Source organism: Arabidopsis thaliana (assembly GCF_000001735.4).
Source record: "Arabidopsis thaliana chromosome 1 sequence".
Taxonomy (NCBI): domain Eukaryota; kingdom Viridiplantae; phylum Streptophyta; class Magnoliopsida; order Brassicales; family Brassicaceae; genus Arabidopsis; species Arabidopsis thaliana.
The window spans coordinates 21,407,655-21,429,728 of record NC_003070.9 but is presented as its reverse complement, the minus strand read 5'-3'; the positions used below and the strand labels follow the sequence as shown (position 1 = coordinate 21,429,728).

General features: G+C 34.4%; 4 protein-coding genes, 1 long non-coding RNA gene, 1 other non-coding gene and 2 pseudogenes across 13 annotated transcripts; 4 read left to right on the top strand and 4 right to left on the bottom strand.

Moving 5' to 3' along the window:
- Positions 1-1,650: 1,650 nt before the first annotated feature.
- Positions 1,651-4,248, bottom strand: AT1G57850 (Toll-Interleukin-Resistance (TIR) domain family protein; the record flags this gene model as incomplete). Of its 3 annotated transcripts, none has more annotated exons than NM_001333807.1 (3): positions 1,651-1,847; positions 2,390-2,635; positions 2,819-3,189. In NM_001333807.1, the coding sequence occupies 3 exons, from the start codon at positions 3,037-3,039 to the stop codon at positions 1,736-1,738; spliced, it is 579 nt and encodes a 192-aa protein (NP_001319261.1). The 3 variants fall into 3 exon arrangements, with proteins under 3 accessions (NP_001319261.1, NP_176094.1, NP_001154434.1); NM_001160962.1 differs by lacking the exon at positions 1,651-1,847 and adding an exon at positions 4,155-4,248 and having other exon boundaries at positions 2,380-2,635; positions 2,819-2,906; NM_104578.2 differs by lacking the exon at positions 1,651-1,847 and having other exon boundaries at positions 2,318-2,635.
- AT1G57840 lies at positions 4,131-4,735 on the bottom strand (annotated as a pseudogene). The gene has a single exon.
- Positions 4,736-6,382: 1,647 nt separating this feature from the next.
- AT1G57835 lies at positions 6,383-7,269 on the bottom strand. The gene is made up of 2 exons (NR_143584.1): positions 7,228-7,269; positions 6,383-6,953 (listed from the first exon to the last, which is right to left on the bottom strand). It is a non-coding gene; the product is annotated as an other RNA (non-coding RNA).
- Positions 7,270-7,716: 447 nt separating this feature from the next.
- AT1G08183 lies at positions 7,717-8,022 on the top strand. The gene has a single exon (NR_139387.1). It is a non-coding gene; the product is annotated as an other RNA (long non-coding RNA).
- A 903-nt stretch (positions 8,023-8,925) lies between these two features.
- Positions 8,926-9,485, bottom strand: AT1G57830 (Toll-Interleukin-Resistance (TIR) domain family protein; the record flags this gene model as incomplete). The annotated part of the gene is made up of 1 exon (NM_104577.2): positions 8,926-9,485. Exon 1 carries the CDS (start codon positions 9,430-9,432, stop codon positions 8,926-8,928), a length of 507 nt encoding a protein of 168 aa, NP_176093.2. The 5' UTR covers positions 9,433-9,485.
- A 2,128-nt stretch (positions 9,486-11,613) lies between these two features.
- VIM1 (Zinc finger (C3HC4-type RING finger) family protein) lies at positions 11,614-15,748 on the top strand. Of its 3 annotated transcripts, NM_001333806.1 has the most exons (10): positions 11,614-12,300; positions 12,826-13,355; positions 13,585-13,710; positions 13,835-13,934; positions 14,007-14,071; positions 14,151-14,253; positions 14,327-14,471; positions 14,719-14,933; positions 15,208-15,607; positions 15,687-15,748. In NM_001333806.1, the coding sequence occupies exons 1-9, from the start codon at positions 11,827-11,829 to the stop codon at positions 15,385-15,387; spliced, it is 1,938 nt and encodes a 645-aa protein (NP_001319260.1). In that variant the 5' UTR covers positions 11,614-11,826; the 3' UTR covers positions 15,388-15,607; positions 15,687-15,748. The 3 variants fall into 3 exon arrangements, with proteins under 3 accessions (NP_001319260.1, NP_176092.2, NP_974045.1); NM_104576.6 differs by lacking the exon at positions 15,687-15,748 and having other exon boundaries at positions 15,208-15,655; NM_202316.2 differs by lacking the exon at positions 15,687-15,748 and having other exon boundaries at positions 11,792-12,300; positions 13,594-13,710; positions 15,208-15,559.
- A 242-nt stretch (positions 15,749-15,990) lies between these two features.
- Positions 15,991-16,674, top strand: AT1G57810 (annotated as a pseudogene; the record flags this gene model as incomplete). Its single annotated transcript has 1 exon — positions 15,991-16,674.
- A 771-nt stretch (positions 16,675-17,445) lies between these two features.
- VIM5 (zinc finger (C3HC4-type RING finger) family protein) lies at positions 17,446-21,106 on the top strand (the record flags this gene model as incomplete). Of its 2 annotated transcripts, none has more annotated exons than NM_104575.3 (9): positions 17,446-17,955; positions 18,850-19,379; positions 19,500-19,625; positions 19,710-19,812; positions 19,922-19,974; positions 20,059-20,161; positions 20,237-20,384; positions 20,488-20,702; positions 20,788-21,106. In NM_104575.3, the coding sequence occupies 9 exons, from the start codon at positions 17,446-17,448 to the stop codon at positions 20,980-20,982; spliced, it is 1,983 nt and encodes a 660-aa protein (NP_176091.2). In that variant the 3' UTR covers positions 20,983-21,106. The 2 variants fall into 2 exon arrangements, with proteins under 2 accessions (NP_176091.2, NP_001321213.1); NM_001333805.1 differs by having other exon boundaries at positions 19,910-19,974.
- Between the last annotated feature and the right edge of the window lie 968 nt (positions 21,107-22,074).

The following is a 22,074-nucleotide window of genomic DNA, read 5'->3' as shown; positions in this document are numbered from 1 at the left end:
TTTAGCCCAATAGTTTTTAATAGCCACAACAGAGCCAGCCTGACCAGTAATTACAACCATTGCTGTACACTGCACCAGCCCAACCGCTGAGACAAAAAAAAACGCATGTGGCAGAGTCAGTGGAATGTTATCTGTTTCCTTTCCACCTTCACACTATTGTCTCCTCTTCCTTCATCAGAGTGAATGGTGGTTAAAACTTCCCCAGCCTCCGGAGCGACTTCCTTGATAAAATTGACCTTGGATCTGTGAAACTAAAGAGGAAAACTACTGAGTGCTTCTGCTTTGGAACTTAATAAATTAGGGTTTCTATGGTTCAAGACTTCAAATGGATATGAATAAGAAAAGAGATCGAATAAGAAATTTATTGTTATGTTCGAATAAATTTCTTATTCGCATCATAGATTTTTCAAATAAATTTTGGAAGATTGTGTTATGGGTGGATTCTTGCAAATGTAAGTATGTTCCTCTATATCATTATCTCGCAAATTAGTGTTGTAATGCTATGAAGAGGTTCTGTTTACGGGCGTGTTTTGGGAAAAGAAAAGAAGAAAATCACGTTATAAAGGAAAATGTTTGTACCTAACCACATATTAGTATTTTTATAAACAATATTTCTCAGCATTGGTTTGTTTGAGGCAATCTAATAAGATTGTCGACAAAAAAAAAACTACAACGAAGATTGAGCAAAAAGAAATTATGAAGAAAAATGCAATCAAAGAAAAGTGAAAATTGTCACAATATAGGAATTAACAATTCACTATTTTTGTATTAGAATCATAACTCTATAAATTATGATGCTTGCTGGAGATTTACTCATGGAGAAAAATAATAGCAAAATAGAATCACAAAAAGAGAATTAATTGATCCACAAAAATAGCACCAAAAAGTTTTTTTTTTTCCCAAAAATAGCACCTCATTTGAAAAGTTCTATAAAATAATAATTTACAATGAAACAAACAAATAGGTGACTCTAATCATATATATGAAAGGTACTCAACTCTCTCCATATGATTGACAAATCATCACTTTAGCATTTGGCATGTATCTATTAAATAATTAATGTAAGCTCTTCAACTTCTAATTGATTGCTTAATGATATATTTATTATTTAATTTTCTATATTTAATTGTAGTATTACTAAATTTAATTTTAATATTACATGATTTTTCAATAAAACCATTTTAATAGTTTTTTCATACTCGAAGATTTTTTTTTTGTAATCCAAATTCAAAGCATGAGTATATAATAGTCGTGGATTACTGAATGATTTGAGTAAGTTATTCTCTTAAATTGATATTTATACAATAAATCATTGAGAGTGAAGAATATGTAAGGAGCTAAATCATCAAATTCTTAGGTTTCTAGAATTCAACACTACCCTCTGTTAAATTGGTTTAAGACAAACTTTGTTTATGAATTATGTGTATGATGTTCTCAGAAAAATATTTTTATTACTAAAAGTAATTGCTTCTTGTATGAGTGAATAATTAGATAAATAAAAATTATATTTAAATTAAACAATACAAAAAAATCCGAAAAAACCGCGGCATAGCGCGGGTGATCACCTAGTTTATTGAATAACAAAACGAAGAGCTTCTTGAATCATTTAATAAAACCATGTTTATATACCATAACTTCTTGTTTTTGCTCCTCTTGTTGCATTAGAGAAATAAATATGACCATGTCCAAGACTTTTCTTCTCACATTGAGGAAAAAATTGATACATCTTTCTCTTCTAATTCGGGAGAAAATTGATACATTGATGGTTTTCTGTGGCCTGGCATCCAATTTCGGCTACAACTCTCTTAACCTCTTTAACAATTTCCTTGATAAAATCAGCTTCTGAACTGAAAAAAATTATGAGTTGATTGAAAGCAAGATATTTTGTGGATGTACTTTTCGTTCATAAAACGAAACATAAAACCAAAAAAAAAAAGTGGTTTATCCATAATCCTTAAGATCCACACATCTTTAACATTATCTTTATCACACACACACATACACAAAAACAAAAAAAACAGAGAGATTCCATGTCCCTTGGCATCTATACTTTTCTCTCAAACATGGAATTTTTCTTTTTTCTTGTATTTAATTTAAATGTGAAAAAATAGAAATAATATAAGATAGTGATGTGTGTTATTGATAAACAAAATAACATTTGCTTTAAAACATGTGCATATTCTATCTGAATTTAAGAAAGCATATGCGATAAATGAACCAACTTATCTACATTCATTTGTATTAGTAAATATAATGTAAAATGACAAAAAAACAAGATCAGAATTTGTAGTCGTCGATATGTTATCACCTGATTAAAACTACATGTACAAATTGCATGTTATTTGACCAAAGGAAAAAAAAAACATAAAAGCAGAAGCACTAGGAGTACCTTTTGTCTCCCAAGGACAGGCCCATCTTGTTGGAAATACACTCTAGCGCTTCCTTCCACTCCATGATCTGATCTCCTCGAGAAGTTCTTGCAAGCGCCCAAAACGTTTCACCAAACTCACCGGTCTGTCCTCTCACATCTCTTGCCCTAACCTTGTAGAAGATGGGAATGACTTGGAGCTTTCCTTTATCCGCACGTTTCTTCATCTTCACCAGCTCATCCATGCACCAACTCGACTCCGCATACCTACAGGATTATGACCATACTGTCAATAGAAAAACTGTAAGAAATCAAACATGGTTCACCAGCGAACAATTAAAACATGCATCTATATAGATTTTTTCACCTTTCTTATTGAAGTAGATTGAATAAAGAAGAGATAGAAATATAGGTTATCTTCACTCGTAAGTCTTAGTTAATTAACAGTACCTACTAGAGAAGATAACTAGTGCGATCTTCGACTCTTTAATCCTTACAAAAAGGTTTGTCATGGTTTTTCCCCTTAGCTCGTCTTTGTCTACAAAACACAAGATTCCATGTCTCTCAAAGGCGTCAAGAAGGTGGCTGACAAAGCTGTAGCGCAACTGATCTCCTCGGAAACTGAGGAATACTCGATGGAAGTCGTCATTGGCGAGAGACAAAATCGTCATCAGGGACGACTCTGATATTTAGTGTTTTGATAGCTAATTTGAGAAAAATGTGTTTGTACTTTTTGGTGTAAATTAACTCTAAAAGGGCAGCATGGTTGACACTAGTTATAATACACGTTAAATATTTGACGATGCTAATGGTCTGATTGTGAAGGGGACGACTTGACTTCAGTACTAAATTCTAGATGAAGATTTAGTCACAGTGACCTCACTACACTCATTTCACACGGGATGTTTTGTTTTCGTTTCTTTTTTTCGTCTCTTTTGTTGCAAGCTATGGATACAAAAATATTAAAAAGGCTGCTGTAATATTTGGATTAGATTTAGTTATCAAATACATATATTATGGAAACTATTTAAAGTAAACTTTTAAATTGTTTCGAATTATATGTCTTTCAAAAAATAATATTTAAAAAGGAAAAAAACAAAATAATGGTTTAATTTCACTAAATAATATCATGAAATATGTTTGGATTGATATTAATAAGAAAACCCAAAATCTATTCTTAAATTTACAATTCACCATAATTGTGCTCAGTTGGAAATTGTTGGAGACTTTGTTAAACAGAAATCGGGCAATGGTGGTCTTACAGTTCCAGACAGACCCCAAAATTTTAATCATCCTCACTTCTTCCAAATCTAGGCCTAATAGTAATAACAGTATACATCCTTTCCATTTGATCTCACATCCTAACTAATCCGTCGAAATCTTTGGATGGTGTGGAATTATTCAACATGTTTGACACGTCAGTGGCTATTTTTTCTATCATCACCGCTTCACTGATCCTAACATTTGAGATAACATATTCCAGTTATGATAGTTAGTAATGTAAAAATCTCATATATAAGTCATTGCTTGTCTTGATATTTTTTAAAGGCTATGAATAAACACACTTTAATGTGCTAGGAATCAATGGGTATACCAGTTGCTTGAATGGTACCAGCGATTGTGGCCACACCTTCCAAAGCTTTTTTCCATCTCGTAATACCATCCTTTGTTTTACCGGGGATTTTGTAGGATAAGGGACATTTCAGCCCAAAAATTAGGAAAAATAACACTTTTTAGTGGGCTTGCGGATTTGGGTACTTTTAACTTAAAGATATGACGATTTTACCCTTGTTTACATCTTCTCTAGTTTTCTCTCTCTTCTTCCATCTTCTTCGTTGCTTCTTCTTCATAGATCTTTCTGATTTTTTTCCTTGCTCCATTCAAATTTCTTATCCCAACCAACTCTTTTCTCTTTACAAACTCTTTAATGATAGAAGAAACTAAACCCTAAAAGATAGTATATAGCCAACCCAAGCATAAATTAAACGGATATTTGGTGAAGGTTTGAGAAGTTGATTTTGATGGGTGATTTGGTGGTTTAAAGTCTAGGTTTTGCTGCTAATTCTTCCGATTTCAACAGATCAATAAGAATCGGAACAGATCTGCTCCGCCGCAAGAACACACCAATATTGTCGGATTGTATTATTTGGTAAATAGAAAGGTGAGCAAGAGTAAAACGGATAAAACGAAAAAAGATAAGTACTTAAACATGTAAGTACATTAAAAAATGCTGCTTTGAACAAAAGGATACACATTATTATGGTTTTCTCATAATTGATCCTTGTTTTACCTTTACAAGATTTTGTGAAAGCCCTCCCAAAATCGCATGTCTGTTTTTTTACGTCATAGAAAATGGTTATGTTTATTACTTTAACAAATGCACTTAAAATTATGTTAAATTTTGATATTGAGAATAGTTTTAAAATAAGACAAATTTGTCTAGTTTTCAGGGATGTCTCTTTCTTCAGTTGATATATATATATATATTCATAATTTTTAATATATTTCAGATAACAACAAAATGAAAAAAATACTTTTTTTTTTTGGAATGAATGTAAAGTTTTTATTCAACCAAAAAAAAAAACTTGTTAACAATAATATATGCATGCTTGTAGATAAAAATAACCGATCGAATTAGAAATTGGATAAGTTAGTGTAGACATAAAACAGAAGCACCAAACTAGCTTCTCCAGGCTAGCCAGATGCGTAGTCCATCTCCAAGCTCATAATCATAGCCGATGCGCAGACATCATATAAGTTAAAGTTCTCACATATATATATGGGCATGCAACATACATCTAAAACTAATAAAAATAAGTACGATTCAACCAAAAAAAGGTTTCTTTCATTCTTTGCTTTTTTTTTAATAACATTCTCACAATGTAAAGTTGTAGACCCTTAATCCTTTTATCTTATAAATCACAAGTCACTTAGCCAAACAAAAACTACCACATTAGCAAATACGTTATTTAAGATTACAATTCTGTTCTCAACAAAAAACACGTTATATATATTTTTAATAATAAATAGCCATTTTAAATCAAAAATAAAACTAAAATTGCAAATTCTTCTTCGTAACTGCATACCACATTCCCCACTATCCTATTACAAGTTCCACAACACTAAATCCCTCTTTAAAGAAAAAACTACCATTTTTTATGCACAAACCGTCATCATCGTATCCAAAGTATATATATGTATGGTTCTACTATAGAAAAAACAGTTTTTCTACTTCTCATTCCTCCATAACTCCATTCGCTCTATTTCTTCCAATGTAAACAAAATTATTATGGCATTCCGTATTGTTTTTTTAAAACTTCTGACTGTATATAGAGAAAGTCAACCCAAGAGCCGAGCAGTCCAGCCTCTCCACGTAAAGTCATATATACTCCATCCATTTATATCAAATAAGTTACATTTACTCTCCCTCCACACCTGATTTCCAAATTAAGATCTTGCATTGCTTTTTAGTTCAATTAAGATTGTTTGATTCGGAATGAAATTGAAACCAAAATGAAAGGAGTCAATATCTAAGAGCGCATGGATCACATTTTAAGTTGAAGTAGAAGACAGAAGACATGGAATCATATATCATAGATGATTTAATTAGTTTACCAAAAAAAAAAAAAAAGATGAATTCAATTTATTTTCCAAGTGCTTTAAAAATTAAATAATCTTTGACTTTTTTCTTTTTTAATTTCCATGATCACCTCTAGCACTTTATAAAAAATATCTAATTAATTAATATAAGAATCAAAATACTTCCTATTATCCCACGATATCCTTACTCTTTATAATGAAATACTACCAAACAACCTCTATGTAAGATTTTTTTTTTTTTGTCAATTAAAATTAAATTTATTGCAAACAAAGTTTGTATTTTAATTTATCTTTACCATACGTAGTACGGGTAAAATACTAGTTATATGTATATATTATTTGCAACTCATAGTCTAGCCAGTAACCATTAACGCCTAACCACTTACGCGTTATACTTATTGACGAGATCGGGTATATTTCCAATTTATCTTCTTTAAAATGCTCATCACACGTACAGAGACAATAATTCTGAAGCCCACAGGGAGGGATGCGCTGCATCAGAAAATTGTCTAAAAGACAAAAACAATCAAATCTCAAAGTAAGACTCACTTAGTAGAACAACCCATAGACCAAGCAGTACCGAATCATGGGAGGAGTCTTATGAATTTCGGTCACCAATCCATGCCACTCTTTTTCAAACTTATTGAAAAAATATCTCCAATTTTTTTTTTTGATGTTCTTTGTTTAAGCACATCAAGCACCCACAAGCTATGATAAAACTTGTCAACGTATCTCCATTCCAACCACTGTCATCCGCCTATACATTTGTTGGACATTTATTTGATGCTCCTTCTGAATTCATCTTCATTAAACGTTTCTGGTTTTGCTCGATTCGCAGTAGGGAAGTTCACAGGGACCGCTCATAAGATGCCCTATTTTTCTTGATGAAAGATCGGGAATGTGATCTTTCCTTTCTTCTAGTGGGATTCTGCTCCGTACCCTCTTCAGCTCCTCGATGATTTCTTTGACAAAATCCGCCTCTGACCTAAAATGGAAGGGAATGAAAAAAAAAAAACAGTTAATTAGACAATAGATAGGAGCCACTTTTAACAAAAAGTTGTTAAAAAAAAACAGAAAATCTTATGCACGCTGATTCAATGTTTTTGCCTATCTAATTTATATCTGTTGATGATAATCGAGAATATAAGTAAACGCAATCACAAGCGATTTCAAAAGATAAAACAAAATTTTACTTGTTCATAGCAATATATGAAAATAAATTCAATCAATGTAGAGGTTTTGAAAGGAACTGTGGAGACCAAAATCTGGATTAAGCACAACAAAACCAAGAAAACACATAGCGATTGAGCCCCCCCCCCCCCCCCCCCCCCCAACATGGTAGGCATAACCAAGTTTACTTGGTATATGATATACCCAAAAGTAATTTTAATATTTTAAGAAGAAAATTTTTAGTCGTATCTTATTGAACGGTAAATTACTGACGGTGTGATGTTAGAATTTCATAGGATATATTACTTGTTCAATAACGAATAAGAATTATATTTTTTTTAAGATAATAAACTATCTTAAATATTTCATAATACATAATAAGTCTAAATGTTTATGCGTACCATGTTCTTGGGGAATTTTTAATCTATTTAAAATCTAAAACGGTTGTAATATTGTTTTCAGAAATGGAGGTGAATTGAAAAGCTAAATATATGGTGTTCGTTAGCTAGGTGCATGTTCTTGAGCTCGTCATGTTCACGGTCCCAAGAAACGCCGGTAAGTCCCTTTTTCTTTATATTGCAATTTGTTTGCTTGTGGCTTTCAAGAGTTAATCCTGGTTGTTTCTTTGGCTTGTATCGCCATCCAAACGGGAATCAGACAGAAACAAAGTATAGTTCTGTGATTTCTCGATTGTTAATTGGATTTTTTGTTTTTGGTTTTAATGTGAAATTGGATTTTAAGTTGAACAAATGCAACATCACCATTGTATAAACATGATGATCTCCACAGTTTATGAAGGTTTTTTGCACGTATATATATAGAGAAAATCTTTCAAGAGTTTTTACGTTTGTCTCACTAATTTCGTCTTCCATTCTCTCGTCTTTAAAGACATAAACATTTATGTGATTAAAACCTAGTTCCATCAATCGTCTGAAAACTTTCATGTAAAAAAAAAAAAAAAAACATTTGGTGAAAACTTACTAATAACTCTTTTCCTAACAAAAATAACTTCTCTAAGAAAAACAAAAATTACAGAATTTTGGTGAAAAGAAATTTGTGTATCGTTTCAATGTAAAGCATGACTTATCCAGTCATCCTTCACACAGTTTTGATGGTTATGTGTGTGAGTTATCAGGGACTATTTGCATTCTATGACAATAGAAAACATACGTCATACTGAAATAAGAATGAATTTCTACCATTTTGGTCAATAAAAAATGCCATAATTAAGAAGTTGACAAAACATTTGTTTCTCTTGTTAAAATAAAATAAAATATTTTTCCAAGTGAAAACGAGTGAATGTAGAGTATTTTGGACACATTACATATTTCAATCAAAAATAAAATGTCATTTAGATATATTCTTAGTAAAACAAAATAATGGTCAACCTAGTGCATCAAGAATGCAGATGAAAATGATTTTCACGGGTCCTTACCATATCGGATTCAAGTAAATGTATTTCTAATTAATTATATTTATGTATTTTGTTTATTTATATGTATGTCAAATGTGTTAAGTTTGGTGATATCTTATAACTTATAAGAATTTTAAAGTACAAAGCGAATCAAAATAAAATATATCTGCTTTTTCTAAATAAAATATGTATAAATAAATGTTATTGACTCGCTTAATACAAGATCAAAGAAATAAAATCAGATTTTAATGTTTAATAGATTTATAATATACTTACTATCTATTAATTATATGTTCTTAACAAATCTAACTAAAATTAAAAGAGAATAATCCTAAGTAACATAGCACGATTAATATATAAAAAGAGTTGAAGGTCACGTAGAAGACCTGTTTTCGCATAGTTCTAAGCCCATCTTGTGGGAAACGAACTCCAAAGCTTCCTTCCACTGCTTGATCTCCTCACCACTTGAAATTCTTGCCAAATTCCAAAAGTTACGACCAAATTCTCCCTTCTGACGTCTCACATCACCAACTTTCACCTTGTAGAATATGGGAATAACTTTTAATTTGTTTTCTTCTGCTAGTTTCTTCACCGTTGCTAGTTCATTCAAGCACCATTTGGATTGTGCATATTTCCCAGAAAAGATTGCTAGTACGATCTTCGACTCCTCGATCCTTTTGAAGAGGTACGTAAGGTCATTTCCCCTTTGTTCGTATTTGTCAATGAAGAAATATATTCCGTGTACTTCAAAGGCAGCAACGAGGTGGCTGATGAAGCCATAGCGAATGTCCTCTCCTCGGAAATTGATGAACACTCGAGGTTGCAACTGCATCAGCGAAGGCTGGATGATATGAGAAATGGCCACCATGGAAATTGTCATGTTGTAAGACTGATTTGTTTATACTATAGAGATGGCAAGAAAAAACTTGAAACCCTAATTGTTGTCCGTGGGAGGAAAGAAGTTGTTTATTTGGTTCGACTCGAAATTAGGTTTTTCTAGTCAGAAATAACGATTAGAATGTTCAAGATTACTAGAGGATTCTAATCAAGATTAATAAAGGCTTGAGAGTCTATTTATAAGTTATAAGTAAGGTTGTATGTCGTTGTGTTCTCCGCTAATTTTTTTTTCTATTAATTAAATCACAAAACATTATAATAAATGTTTGGAAGACCACGTTCGCATGAACTACATGAAATGTGTCGCGCACTCTTACATATATCATCCGCTCAGTTTAATAGTTGAAAACGATGTTAATAATATACATAGCAAGTACAAAGTGTGTACCATAAACTTTAACGACCTTCGGAAGATGCAAGAAACAAGAAGCTAGCTTGAGAACACATAGTATTGGTATTTAATGAATAAATAATAAGAATATGACCTAAATGATGATATGTCAGTTATTATTATGATGATTTGTAATCAACTAATGAGGCGAAATCAGTTGTACTCAAAACTTCTTCATACTAAAACTCTAATGTTGAAAATTCTACATTGCAAATCAATTTGAATTTTAAACTAACCTAGAAGAGTTGTGTAAGTTCTTTTACAATATATATAGGTTGGGGTTCGATTTCTAGAGATAGTGAATTATTGAAAATTAATGAATATAAGTATAATTAAAAGTTAGCGTGGTGGTTTTGTTTTTTTGTTATACATTGATCAGTAGGAATAAAGTGAGCGTTTGGTTATATATTTTGGTCGCTTTTGATGACGTTTCTCGTTCACTTTCAGGTATTATGCTCACTATTCACCACGTCTCATAAAGAGGGGACAAACAAAAATCACATAATTAGTGGTAGACATAAATTGCCAACACAAATTAAACTCGTGTGGAGATAAATATTTGACTTACAAAGATGTTGATTATTTCTTCAGCTCCAAGGGATATTCTAAGGAATTTCTTACAAATCGAGTACTGTTATACTGATTTTAAATGCTACTCATAGCACGATCTAGTAAAATTTGATTTCAAAAATAAGTTATAAGAATAATTAAGTGCAGGGTTATTGTCATAAATTTGCTTCTGTTATAATAAATATTATTTATTATTCAAAGTAGGCCAAAGGTCCAAATAAAACAAAAATCAAATTGAGAATAGCATCATCAAACCAATAAGATCCGATCATATCCAAATATAGAACTTGCCCATCACGTTATCTTTCTTCTTCTATACGTTTTGGCGGCATAGTTTATTATTTTATCATTCTAAGTACTGGTAGAAAACATGGTGGAAACTACCAAATGATCAGCATCTGACCGTACACAGCAATCACTACTACCGTCGGTTACTGGACCAGAAATATTACTTAAGCACTCTTGTCAAGACATTAGTCAGACATTACAAGTAAAATAGTGCTTAAGATAGCTGTATTTTACTTGTAACTTTGTATCATTCTATTTTGTGAATCTAATATATATGTACATTTATGTTGAATTTGTTTAATCTGATTTCTTGTCTTTTTCTTTTTTTCTTAATGTGTTTTTTTTTTTCTTGTATTTCTATTCTATTCTAACAGCTATCACCTATATTATTACACAGTCATGTCCACTACCAAGTCACCATTATCGTTATCATTATTCACTGTTATAACCGTTATAACCGTGTATATTACCTACATTTGTTACTAAGAGAGCTATCACGGATAACGTGTTTATAACACATGAAATGTTTCATTATCTAAAATCTTTAAAAACAAATAAAAAAATATTATATGTATTTTGCTGGTAAACGGTGTTGTGAACCATTTACCAAGATCTTGTAATGCAACATTGTATACCATCAAAATAGTTTTTGCAAATCGATATAAACCATTTACAATTTCAAAATAATAAATTTTAAAAAGAAGGTTGATATTAGTTTCTGTTGAACATCAAATTAGTGACTAATAAATAATTCTTCATAAAATTAGATGAACAATTTTAATCCCGAATTTTTAAAAATCATTACCTAATTAATAAATGAATGATATTATTCCGACAATGGCAAATATGTAATAATCAGATTTCCGAAAATATTTCTGACCTTGATATGATGATATTAAAAAAAAAAACCTAGTGACAAGACAACACATAGCCAAAAAAATCTTTTGGGTATCGTTTTGAATTTCAAAGACGCTCTCGTCCTTTCCCAAAATATTTCAAACACCCGCCTCTTCAGTATTTCGTTTCCCACTCTTTTTATTCCCAATTCTCTAGAACCTTCCTCTCTCTCCATCTCTCAAAATCTCGGAAACACCATTTTCTCACTCTCTGATCTTTTTTCCCCCAAAAATGGCGCGTGACATCCAACTCCCCTGCGACGGCGACGGCGTATGCATGCGATGCAAATCCAACCCTCCGCCTGAAGAATCTCTCACTTGCGGCACGTGCGTTACACCGTGGCACGTGTCCTGTCTCTCTTCACCTCCCAAAACCCTAGCTTCCACTCTACAGTGGCATTGTCCTGATTGCTCCGGCGAAATCGATCCTCTTCCTGTTTCCGGCGGTGCTACTGGTTTCGAATCTGCTGGGTCAGATCTTGTAGCTGCGATTCGTGCGATTGAGGCTGATGAGTCGTTGAGTACTGAAGAGAAAGCTAAGATGAGGCAACGGTTACTGAGTGGTAAAGGTGTTGAGGAGGATGATGAAGAAGAGAAGAGGAAGAAGAAGGGGAAAGGGAAGAATCCGAATCTGGATGTGTTATCTGCTCTTGGAGATAACTTGATGTGTTCTTTCTGTATGCAGTTGCCTGAGAGACCTGTGACGGTTCGTTCTCTTTGTTCTTATGCTTTGTTGATAGATCTCTTTTGGTGAATCTGTTAAACCTGGAATCTTATTTAGGGTGTCTTCTTAAGTGGGGTGTGATTGTTTATTATCCACTTGGTTTACTGATTTGAGCTTGTGACATAGAACACTAAAGCTGCGTGATACAAAGGCATAAACTTTATTGACATCATAAATGGTTCCTTTAACTGTTTTACAAAGGCTTTGACTTCATTGATCTTTACCATTTGTGACAGAATGTGTCAATGTTACCTACATTTATAGTTCATTGTTGTTGAGTTATCCTGTTATTGGGTTGGATTATTTAGTTTGAGTAATCTATTGTGTTGTTGAAAATTGTTAGGATTGGTATGTGGATGGTTGATCTATTTTATGAAACCATAAACGTTGCTTTTTATGAGTATTTAATATGGTGTGTACTGTACCTCTTTTCAAAGTAAGGATTATTGATGAAGATGGAGACTATTTATCTTGGGCTGATGGAAATCTTGTGTGTTTGTTTTTCAGAAACCATGTGGGCACAACGCTTGCTTAAAATGTTTTGAGAAATGGATGGGGCAGGGAAAGAGAACTTGTGGTAAATGCCGCAGCATAATTCCTGAAAAAATGGCTAAGAATCCCCGTATCAACTCGTCTCTTGTTGCTGCCATTCGATTAGCAAAAGTCTCTAAAAGTGCTGCTGCGACCACTTCAAAGGTCTTTCATTTCATCAGCAACCAAGACCGACCAGATAAAGCATTTACAACCGAGCGTGCAAAGAAAACTGGCAAGGCAAACGCTGCTAGTGGAAAGATTTATGTTACAATACCACCAGATCATTTTGGTCCTATTCCAGCTGAAAATGACCCTGTCAGGAACCAAGGTCTTTTGGTTGGAGAATCCTGGGAGGACAGACTCGAGTGTAGGCAGTGGGGTGCTCATTTCCCACATGTTGCTGGCATTGCTGGACAATCTACTTATGGCGCTCAATCTGTAGCACTCTCTGGAGGTTATAAGGATGATGAGGATCATGGAGAATGGTTTCTATACACAGGAAGGTCTGCCTTTCATTACTCCTAGATTTTGGTCCATTTGATTTATTCTACGGATTGGGTATAGAAACAATACTCTTTATTATGCGTCTCGAATCAATAATCTTGATTTATTATTGTTCCTTATATATTTTTGTATATTTTAGTTCTCTCATGCGTATAGAAATAGCTATTCTCCAATTTACTGATGGACATGTCTCTTTTTCTCCTGATTATGTGGGGATGTGTCACACAGTGGGGGTAGAGATCTCAGTGGCAACAAAAGGACTAACAAGGAGCAGTCTTTTGACCAAAAGTTTGAGAAGTCTAATGCAGCATTAAAACTCAGCTGCAAATTGGGGTATCCTGTTCGAGTTGTCAGGTTAGCTGTTATTTGAGCACAACTCCATTGAATGCAACGTCTTTATTACTCTTCAACTTGAAGCTTTGAGCATGCTTTAGTGATCCTAACTCTTCAATTACCCTTTTCCATTTATGATCATCAGGTCTCACAAGGAGAAGCGTTCTGCATACGCCCCTGAGGAAGGAGTGAGATATGATGGGGTTTACAGGATTGAGAAGTGCTGGCGCAAAGTTGGAGTACAGGTACACATATCTAATTAATGTGAATTTTCACAGTTCTTTTTATGCATTGACCTATTCTTCTGGTTTCCATAGGGTTCTTTTAAGGTCTGTCGTTACCTGTTCGTTAGATGTGACAATGAGCCAGCTCCATGGACCAGGTTTGGTCTACTTCTTAAAATCGTGGGCCTTTTCTCCATATATAGTTGCCATTTAAGTTAATGATGTGATATTTTGCAGTGATGAGAATGGAGATCGTCCAAGACCTATCCCTAATATTCCAGAGCTTAATATGGCCACCGACCTGTTTGAGAGAAAAGAAACTCCATCATGGGATTTTGATGTAAGTTCCAAGACATCTCAGTTTTAACAGTTCTTTATCTGGACCCACTGATAATATAGGCCTACTTGACCAGGAAGGTGAGGGTTGTTGGAAATGGATGAAGCCGCCACCTGCAAGTAAAAAGTCAGTGAATGTTTTGGCTCCTGAGGAGAGGAAAAATTTGAGGAAAGCCATAAAGGCGGCACACTCGAATACCATGAGGGCAAGACTTCTGAAAGGTCAGTGTGTCCAAATTCTCTACCTCTGCTGTTAGAACGTTTATAGTTTTTTTCCCTTTTTGCCGAATCAGTTCTAGTACATTATGTATATATTTCTAGACTGCATGAGAACTTTTAGAATCAGTAAGTCAATGTTTCCAAATTGGTTCTGCTAAATATTAATATGAACCACATATATCCAGCTCTTTCTTTATATAGCTTTATTCCCGAATCCATCTAAACTGTCATTGGTATTTTGTTGATGCAGAATTTAAGTGCCAGATCTGTCAGCAAGTGTTGACTCTTCCTGTGACAACACCCTGTGCTCATAACTTCTGCAAGGCTTGCTTAGAAGCGAAATTTGCTGGGAAAACTCTTGTGAGAGAGAGAAGCACAGGTGGACGGACACTACGCTCAAGGAAGAATGTCCTGAACTGCCCTTGTTGCCCAACAGACATATCTGATTTTCTGCAGAACCCTCAGGTGAAACATCATCTATCTTCTTCTTCTTTCATATCATATCATATGAATACAAGTGCAAATTGCATCAGCATTGATTTTGACTCTGCTAGAATAAGATGAAGTTGGTTCAATGGTAATATGTCTGATTTTAGTTCGTTATCTGCAAGCATACACTTATTTGATGCTTTCCATTCATGGAAAGTGAAACTTTAGCAGATCTGATCATACGATAGTTACCATTTTTATGATCACAGAAATTGAGGAATAATCTCTTTGGTGAAATGTGTGTAAACAGGTCAACAGAGAAGTAGCGGAGGTGATAGAGAAGCTAAAGACCCAGGAAGAGGACACCGCAGAGCTTGAAGATGAAGATGAAGGTGAATGCTCAGGCACCACCCCTGAAGAAGATTCTGAGCAACCGAAGAAAAGGATCAAGTTGGACACTGACGCAACAGTTTCTGCGACCATCAGGTGAAGTTGGTACCAAAGAACTCTTTAGTAAAAAAAAACTCTAGTGCCTTATTTTGTACGCAATATTTGTGGAACGTACCTATTGCGATGTGTTATTTTGGATCTTACAACAACTAAGTTATTAATATGGAACGTAAACTATGGTTCTCAGGTTTTCAATTTTTCTCTTATTTTGGTGTCTCTGGTTTATAACTCGGATAGGTTGGTTTTGATAATACCATCAGGTACTAAGCAGTGAATTCTCAATTTAGTATAGAATGGATGTTGTTTCATTTTGTCTAATCTAATTTAGATTCAATTTAGGTTCGACTGAGTTAATTTAATCAGCAAATTCAAAAAACATGTTCATCATATGTACATTTTAGCAGCAGGTTAGTTTCCTGTATCCCTTTTTAAGTAATGAAAATACAGAAAAGTCATAACTACCACATTATGAGCATCTCTGTACAAGAAAGTATTTAAATCAGTCATTTTATAAACAATCACAAGGAAACTATAGCATTTCCTTCGTTACAGTCAAAATTTTCTGTATTGATAAATGATAATGATTCTATTTGAGGATTCCGCCTGGTCATTGGATTAGAGATCGTTTGAGGTTGACAAGCTTAGTTTGGTTTCAAAATGCAACCCCAAAGTTTGCTTTTGTTACATGGCTGATGGTGAAAAATAGGCTTGCAACAGGGGACCGAATGAGTAAATGGAAACAAAATGTAGACTCGAGCGGTGTGTTTTGCAAAATTCACATAGAGACCAGAGACCATTTATTTTCCCAATGTCCCTTTTCAAGCAAGGTTTGGGAGGAGCTTACACAAGGGATTCTCTTAAATGACTTCTCGGCAAAATGGCAAGATATTATGAGGCTCGTTGCAGGAAAAGACTTAGACATAATGAGCGGTTCATTCTCAAGTATGTCCTATAGAACACAATTCACTCCATATGGCAAGAAAGAAATGATAGAAGACACGACGAACTGTCTTCGACAACGGAGAGGATTGTTAAGTTGATAGACAAGAACACTAGAAATCGTTTGAGCACAATGAGAAAAGAAGGAGATGAGAAGTTTGCAGGTGGTCTTCAAATATAGTTTGCTTCAAAATTAAACCACATTTAAAGGTCTCTTGTAAAGTGATAAAAAAAGTTTAATTTACACGTTATTTGTTTTTGAAATTAGATTTTTTAAAAATAAATCAAAGAGTTGAGGATCGCACTGGCCATCTTCTCCAAAAAGTTGTATTACATTCTTCACGTTACTACATATTCAATATCTCTTTTATACATGTAGTTAGTACTAGTATCTAACAACGAATCAGAATATTCAAAATAATCGTGTTATACTACTAGTTAATGCTGAAAAACATTTATCTCTCATTTTTTGCACGTGTATTGAAAGATTTATTTCGGTAAATCTTTAGCTTCATGGTAGTGAAGAAAAGAAATATAAGTTTTCATCTGAGTTGTTCATTACATATTTTGTAAGCGGCTTCCTCATTTTTTAATAAGAACTACCACATTTGGTAGCAGTAGAAACGAAACTCATGATATCCATATGAATGATAAATACATGTTTTTTGTTTATGTTTTTTGGGCTCTTCAAATCAAGTAGATAGTTTTTTGGGGACTACCGCGTAGACATTGTTTAAATACGTGAAATCAACATCACATATAGCTTATAAGTGCCTTCTAACACCCGTACATTAAAATTAACATCCATGGTTATCTTTTTTTTTTTTATTTGGTATTAGAAAAGAAATGCTGAGAACAAACCTTGTAATAGTCTATAAGGCAGAGAATTTTCAAATATATATTTCTTTTTTGATATATGAAATAATAATAAGTATTTTACCATCTTGTATATTCAAATATCATAATTAGTCTATATTCAAAGGTAAATATTTTATAGTAGGACAATTATATTTTCTGACAACTAAAAGAGATATCCTTCCTTATACGGCTATTTTGAAGCCCTAAATATTTGAAAACCTTTTTCACTTTTCTTGTTTGTGTCCCTCTTCTTCATCTTATCTCTCTCTCTCTAATCTTTTGGCTATTCTCATCATCGGAAATGACGCCTGCCACCCAGTACCCATGCGACCCCGAAGGTGTATGCATGCGATGCAAATCGATGCCTCCACCGGAGGAATCTCTCACTTGCGGCACGTGCGTCACGCCTTGGCACGTGTCCTGCCTTTTGTCCCCGCCCGAAACCCTAAGTGCTACTTTACAGTGGCTTTGTCCTGATTGCTCCGGTGAAACCAATCCTCTTCCTGTTTCCGGTGTTGCGGCTGGATATGGATCTGTTGGTTCAGATCTTGTAGCGGCGATCCACTCGATTGAGGCGGATGAAACTCTCTCTGCTGAAGAGAAGGCTAAGAAGAAGCAGCAGTTACTGAGTGGTAAGGGGGTCGTCGATGAGGATGACGAAGAAGAGAAGAAGAAGACGAGTAAAGGAAAGAAACCCATCGATGTGCTATCTCACTTCGAGTGTTCTTTCTGCATGCAGTCGCTACAAAAACCCGTCTCGGTTCGTGTACTCTTTGCTTTGGCTCTTATGCTTGTGTGGTTTCTCGAATCTGTATGTTGAATCACATTATTGTCACTTGATTTACTTATTTTAGCTTGTGGCATAGAATCTATTGACACAATTAATTGTCCGCTTAGACTAAATTGTTCTTAATTACACATTTATAGTTCACGGTTGTTAATACACTTGTTTAAGTTATCCTGTTTTTTTTTACCCTTTTTGGGGTTTAGGTTATTTAGTTGAGAGGTGTGTATCATCGTCTTGTGTTAGGATTAGGTGTGTGTACACTTTTTGTTGATGCTTGATCTTTTCTATTTTGTTGTTTATGGGATGTTTTCTTTATTTATATTAGAAAACTAAGTTAGGGTTCCTATAATTTTGTTATTGACTATTCGAAACATATAGTAGTAGTAGTATTTAGGTATAGAGCTGATGGATATCTTGTCCGCTTAGACTAAATAGTTCTTAATTACCTATTTATAGTTCACGGTTGTTTAATTTATCCTGTTTTTTTTTTAACCCTTTTTGGGGTTTAGAGTATTTAGTTGAGAGGTGTGTTATGTTAGGATTTGGTGTGAGTACACTTTTGTTGATGCTTGATCTTTTCTATATTGTTGTTTGGTTGCCGTTTATGGGATGTTTTCTTTATTAGTATTAGAAAATTAAGTTAGGGTTTCCAATAATTTTGTTATTTACTATTCGAAACTTGTAGTTGCAGTATTTAGGTAGGGCTGATGGATATCTTGTGTGTTTCTTTTTTCTATATCGATTTTATTTTTATTTTTCATTGTGGGATGTTTCTCTTTATTTATATTAGACATTAAGTTAGTGTTTCATATAATTTTGTTATTGATGAGTTGCAAGCAAGGCTATTTTATAGAGTGTTCATTTATTCTTTTCAAAAATAAGTAGGGCTAATGGATATCCTGTGTATTTCTTTTTCAGACACCATGTGGGCACAACGCTTGCTTGAAATGTTTCTTGAAGTGGATGGGGCAGGGACACCGCAGTTGTGGAACATGCCGCAGCGTAATTCCTGAAAGCATGGTTACCAATCCCCGTATCAACTTGTCCATTGTGTCTGCTATTAGGTTAGCAAGAGTATCCGAAAAGGCTGATGCGCGTACTTCAAAAGTTGTTCACTATGTTGACAATGAAGATCGTCCAGATAAAGCATTTACAACTGAGCGCGCTAAGAAAACAGGGAATGCAAATGCTTCCAGTGGCAAGATTTTTGTTACAATCCCTCGAGATCATTTTGGTCCTATACCAGCTGAAAATGATCCTGTTAGGAACCAAGGTCTTTTGGTTGGAGAATCCTGGAAGGGCCGACTTGCTTGTCGGCAGTGGGGGGCTCACTTCCCACATGTTTCCGGCATTGCTGGACAAGCGAGTTATGGAGCTCAATCTGTTGTGCTCGCTGGAGGTTATGATGATGATGAGGATCATGGAGAATGGTTTCTATACACAGGAAGGTTGGTCTTCTTTTCATTACTCCGAGCAATCATTTGGTTCATTTGCTTTATTCTAATAATCTCTTGCTATTCTCCAATTTGCTGATAGATTTTATCTCTTTTCTTGAATGTGTTACATAGTGGGGGAAGAATTCTCAAAGGCAACAAAAGGACTAACACGGTTCAAGCTTTTGATCAAGTATTTCTAAACTTTAATGAAGCTTTAAGACTTAGTTGTAAACTAGGGTATCCTGTTCGAGTTGTCAGGTTAGTGGTTATTTGAGCATGTACAACTCTATTGCATGCAACGTCTTTATTACTATTTCATTACCTTCTTCCATATATGATCAGGTCTACCAAGGACAAGCGTTCTCCATACGCCCCTCAAGGAGGACTACTAAGGTATGATGGTGTTTACCGGATAGAGAAATGCTGGAGGATAGTTGGAATACAGGTACACACACATATAGCAAACAATGAAACAACAATAAATTTCCCCTCGCCTTCTTTTCTATGAAGTGACACATTCTTCTATGGTGTTCCATATATAGGGCACTCATAAGATGTGCCGTTTCCTGTTTGTTAGATGTGACAATGAGCCAGCTCCATGGACCAGGTTTGATCTACTTCGTGACATCGTGCGCCTTTTATATATGTATATACCATTTGTATTGTTTAATGATGTGATATTATATTGCAGTGATGAGCATGGAGATCGCCCAAGACCTTTGCCTAATGTTCCTGAGCTTAATATGGCCACAGACCTGTTTGAGAGAAAAGAAAGTCCATCATGGGATTTTGATGTAAGTTCCAAAGACATCTAACATTTCTTTATTTGTAGTTGTACGTACCCACTTATTATATGCTTACTCGATCAGGAAGGTGAGGATCGTTGGAGATGGATGAAGCCACCACCTGCTAGTAAAAAGGCAGTTAAAAATGTTTTGGATCCTGAGGAGAGGAAACTTTTGAGGGAAGCCATAAAGTCGGCAAACCCGAATACCATGAGGGCAAGACTTTTGAAAGGTCAGTGTGTCCAAGAAGTTAAAATGTTTATAGTATCAAGAAGTTATGTTTCCAAAATGTTTATTTTAGTATCTCAACTGTCATTGGGATTTTGATGATGCAGAATTTAAGTGCCAGATCTGTCAGAAAGTGATGACTAATCCTGTGACAACGCCTTGTGCTCATAACTTCTGCAAGGCTTGTTTGGAATCGAAGTTTGCTGGGACAGCTCTAGTGAGAGAGAGAGGCAGCGGTGGACGAAAATTACGTTCACAAAAGAGTGTCATGAAGTGCCCTTGTTGCCCAACGGACATTGCCGAGTTTGTCCAGAACCCTCAGGTGAAACATCATCATCATATATGTCTTCTTTTGGATTCTAAGTGAAACTGAGGAATAATCTCTTTGGTGAAATGTGTGTAAACAGGTCAATAGAGAAGTAGCGGAGGTGATAGAGAAGCTGAAGAAACAGGAAGAGGAGGAAAACGCAAAGTCTTTAGATGAAGGTCAATGCTCAGGTACCAGCCATGAAGAAGAAGATGATGAGCAACCAAAGAAACGGATTAAGTTGGACACTGACGCAGAAGTTTCTGCGACTGTTGTGGAATCTGACATGAAGTAAGTAAGTAGGGGCCTTTCCAATGGCTCTTTTGGACAAGTAAACTTGGAGACTATGTTTATGTTTTGGTACCAAAGACTGGAAAAACTCTCTTACCTTATTTAGTACGCAACATTTGTGGAACGTACTTATTCCTATCTGTTATTTTGCTGCAACTGAATATTGAACGTTGCTTGGTTTTCAAGCTTTGTTTTGTTGTTATGTTATTTCAAGCATTTCTCTGTTTCTAGAGATTTGTTTGGATTTATAATTTCAGTTTATTTTATTCTTCTAATAAATTGGTATCGTTGATGAAAAAATGGTTTTCTGGTTTGATTTTTTTTTCTTTTTATTTTCCTTATTTAGGATTTTGATTTTTCTGGTTTATATATTGGTTTAGAACTCGGATGTCGGATGAATACTGATATTTTTTTTGGTTTGATATGTTTTGTTTTGGTTTTATTACTTATGTGGGCTAGTTTGTTTCTAAACATTCTGATAATAACAAATCGGTTTAGTTAAAGATCATCTAAAACCTTTTAAACAGTCTGCTACCCCCCCCCCCCCCCCCCCCCCAAAAAAAAAGAAAGAAGCCTAAAACAGTAATAAGTAAGAAGATTTCAAACTTAAAAGACAAACTAGCATTTAATTCTGTAACATTTTTAAAACCCAATACTATTTTTTTTTCAAAGTGAAAATTCTGTTTGATGCAAATGCCTAAAAAAATTGCAAGTTAAGATAGTGGACGATAGCACCATTGTTAATACCATTGCGCCGCCGAAAAAGCATAGGAGCAGTGTCCTTTAAACCAAAAAAAGAGCATAGGAGCAGTAGTTTGAATCAGCAATTAATCTGATGAAATCCCCCATTATATATCAGTGTTCTTCATTATACACCAACAAACATAGCACTGATTTATAATGAAGAACACTGATAGATAATGAAGAACCTATTTATCTGTAGAGGAGGAAAATGATCATAAATTGTTAGGTCAATAAATGTTAAGTTAGGCTTTTCAAGCAATCTACATAAGTTTTGTTAAAACACTCTCTTAACAAGCCACACTACCATATGAAAAAAATAAATTATTGGCCACATGGAGTCAATAATATCTCT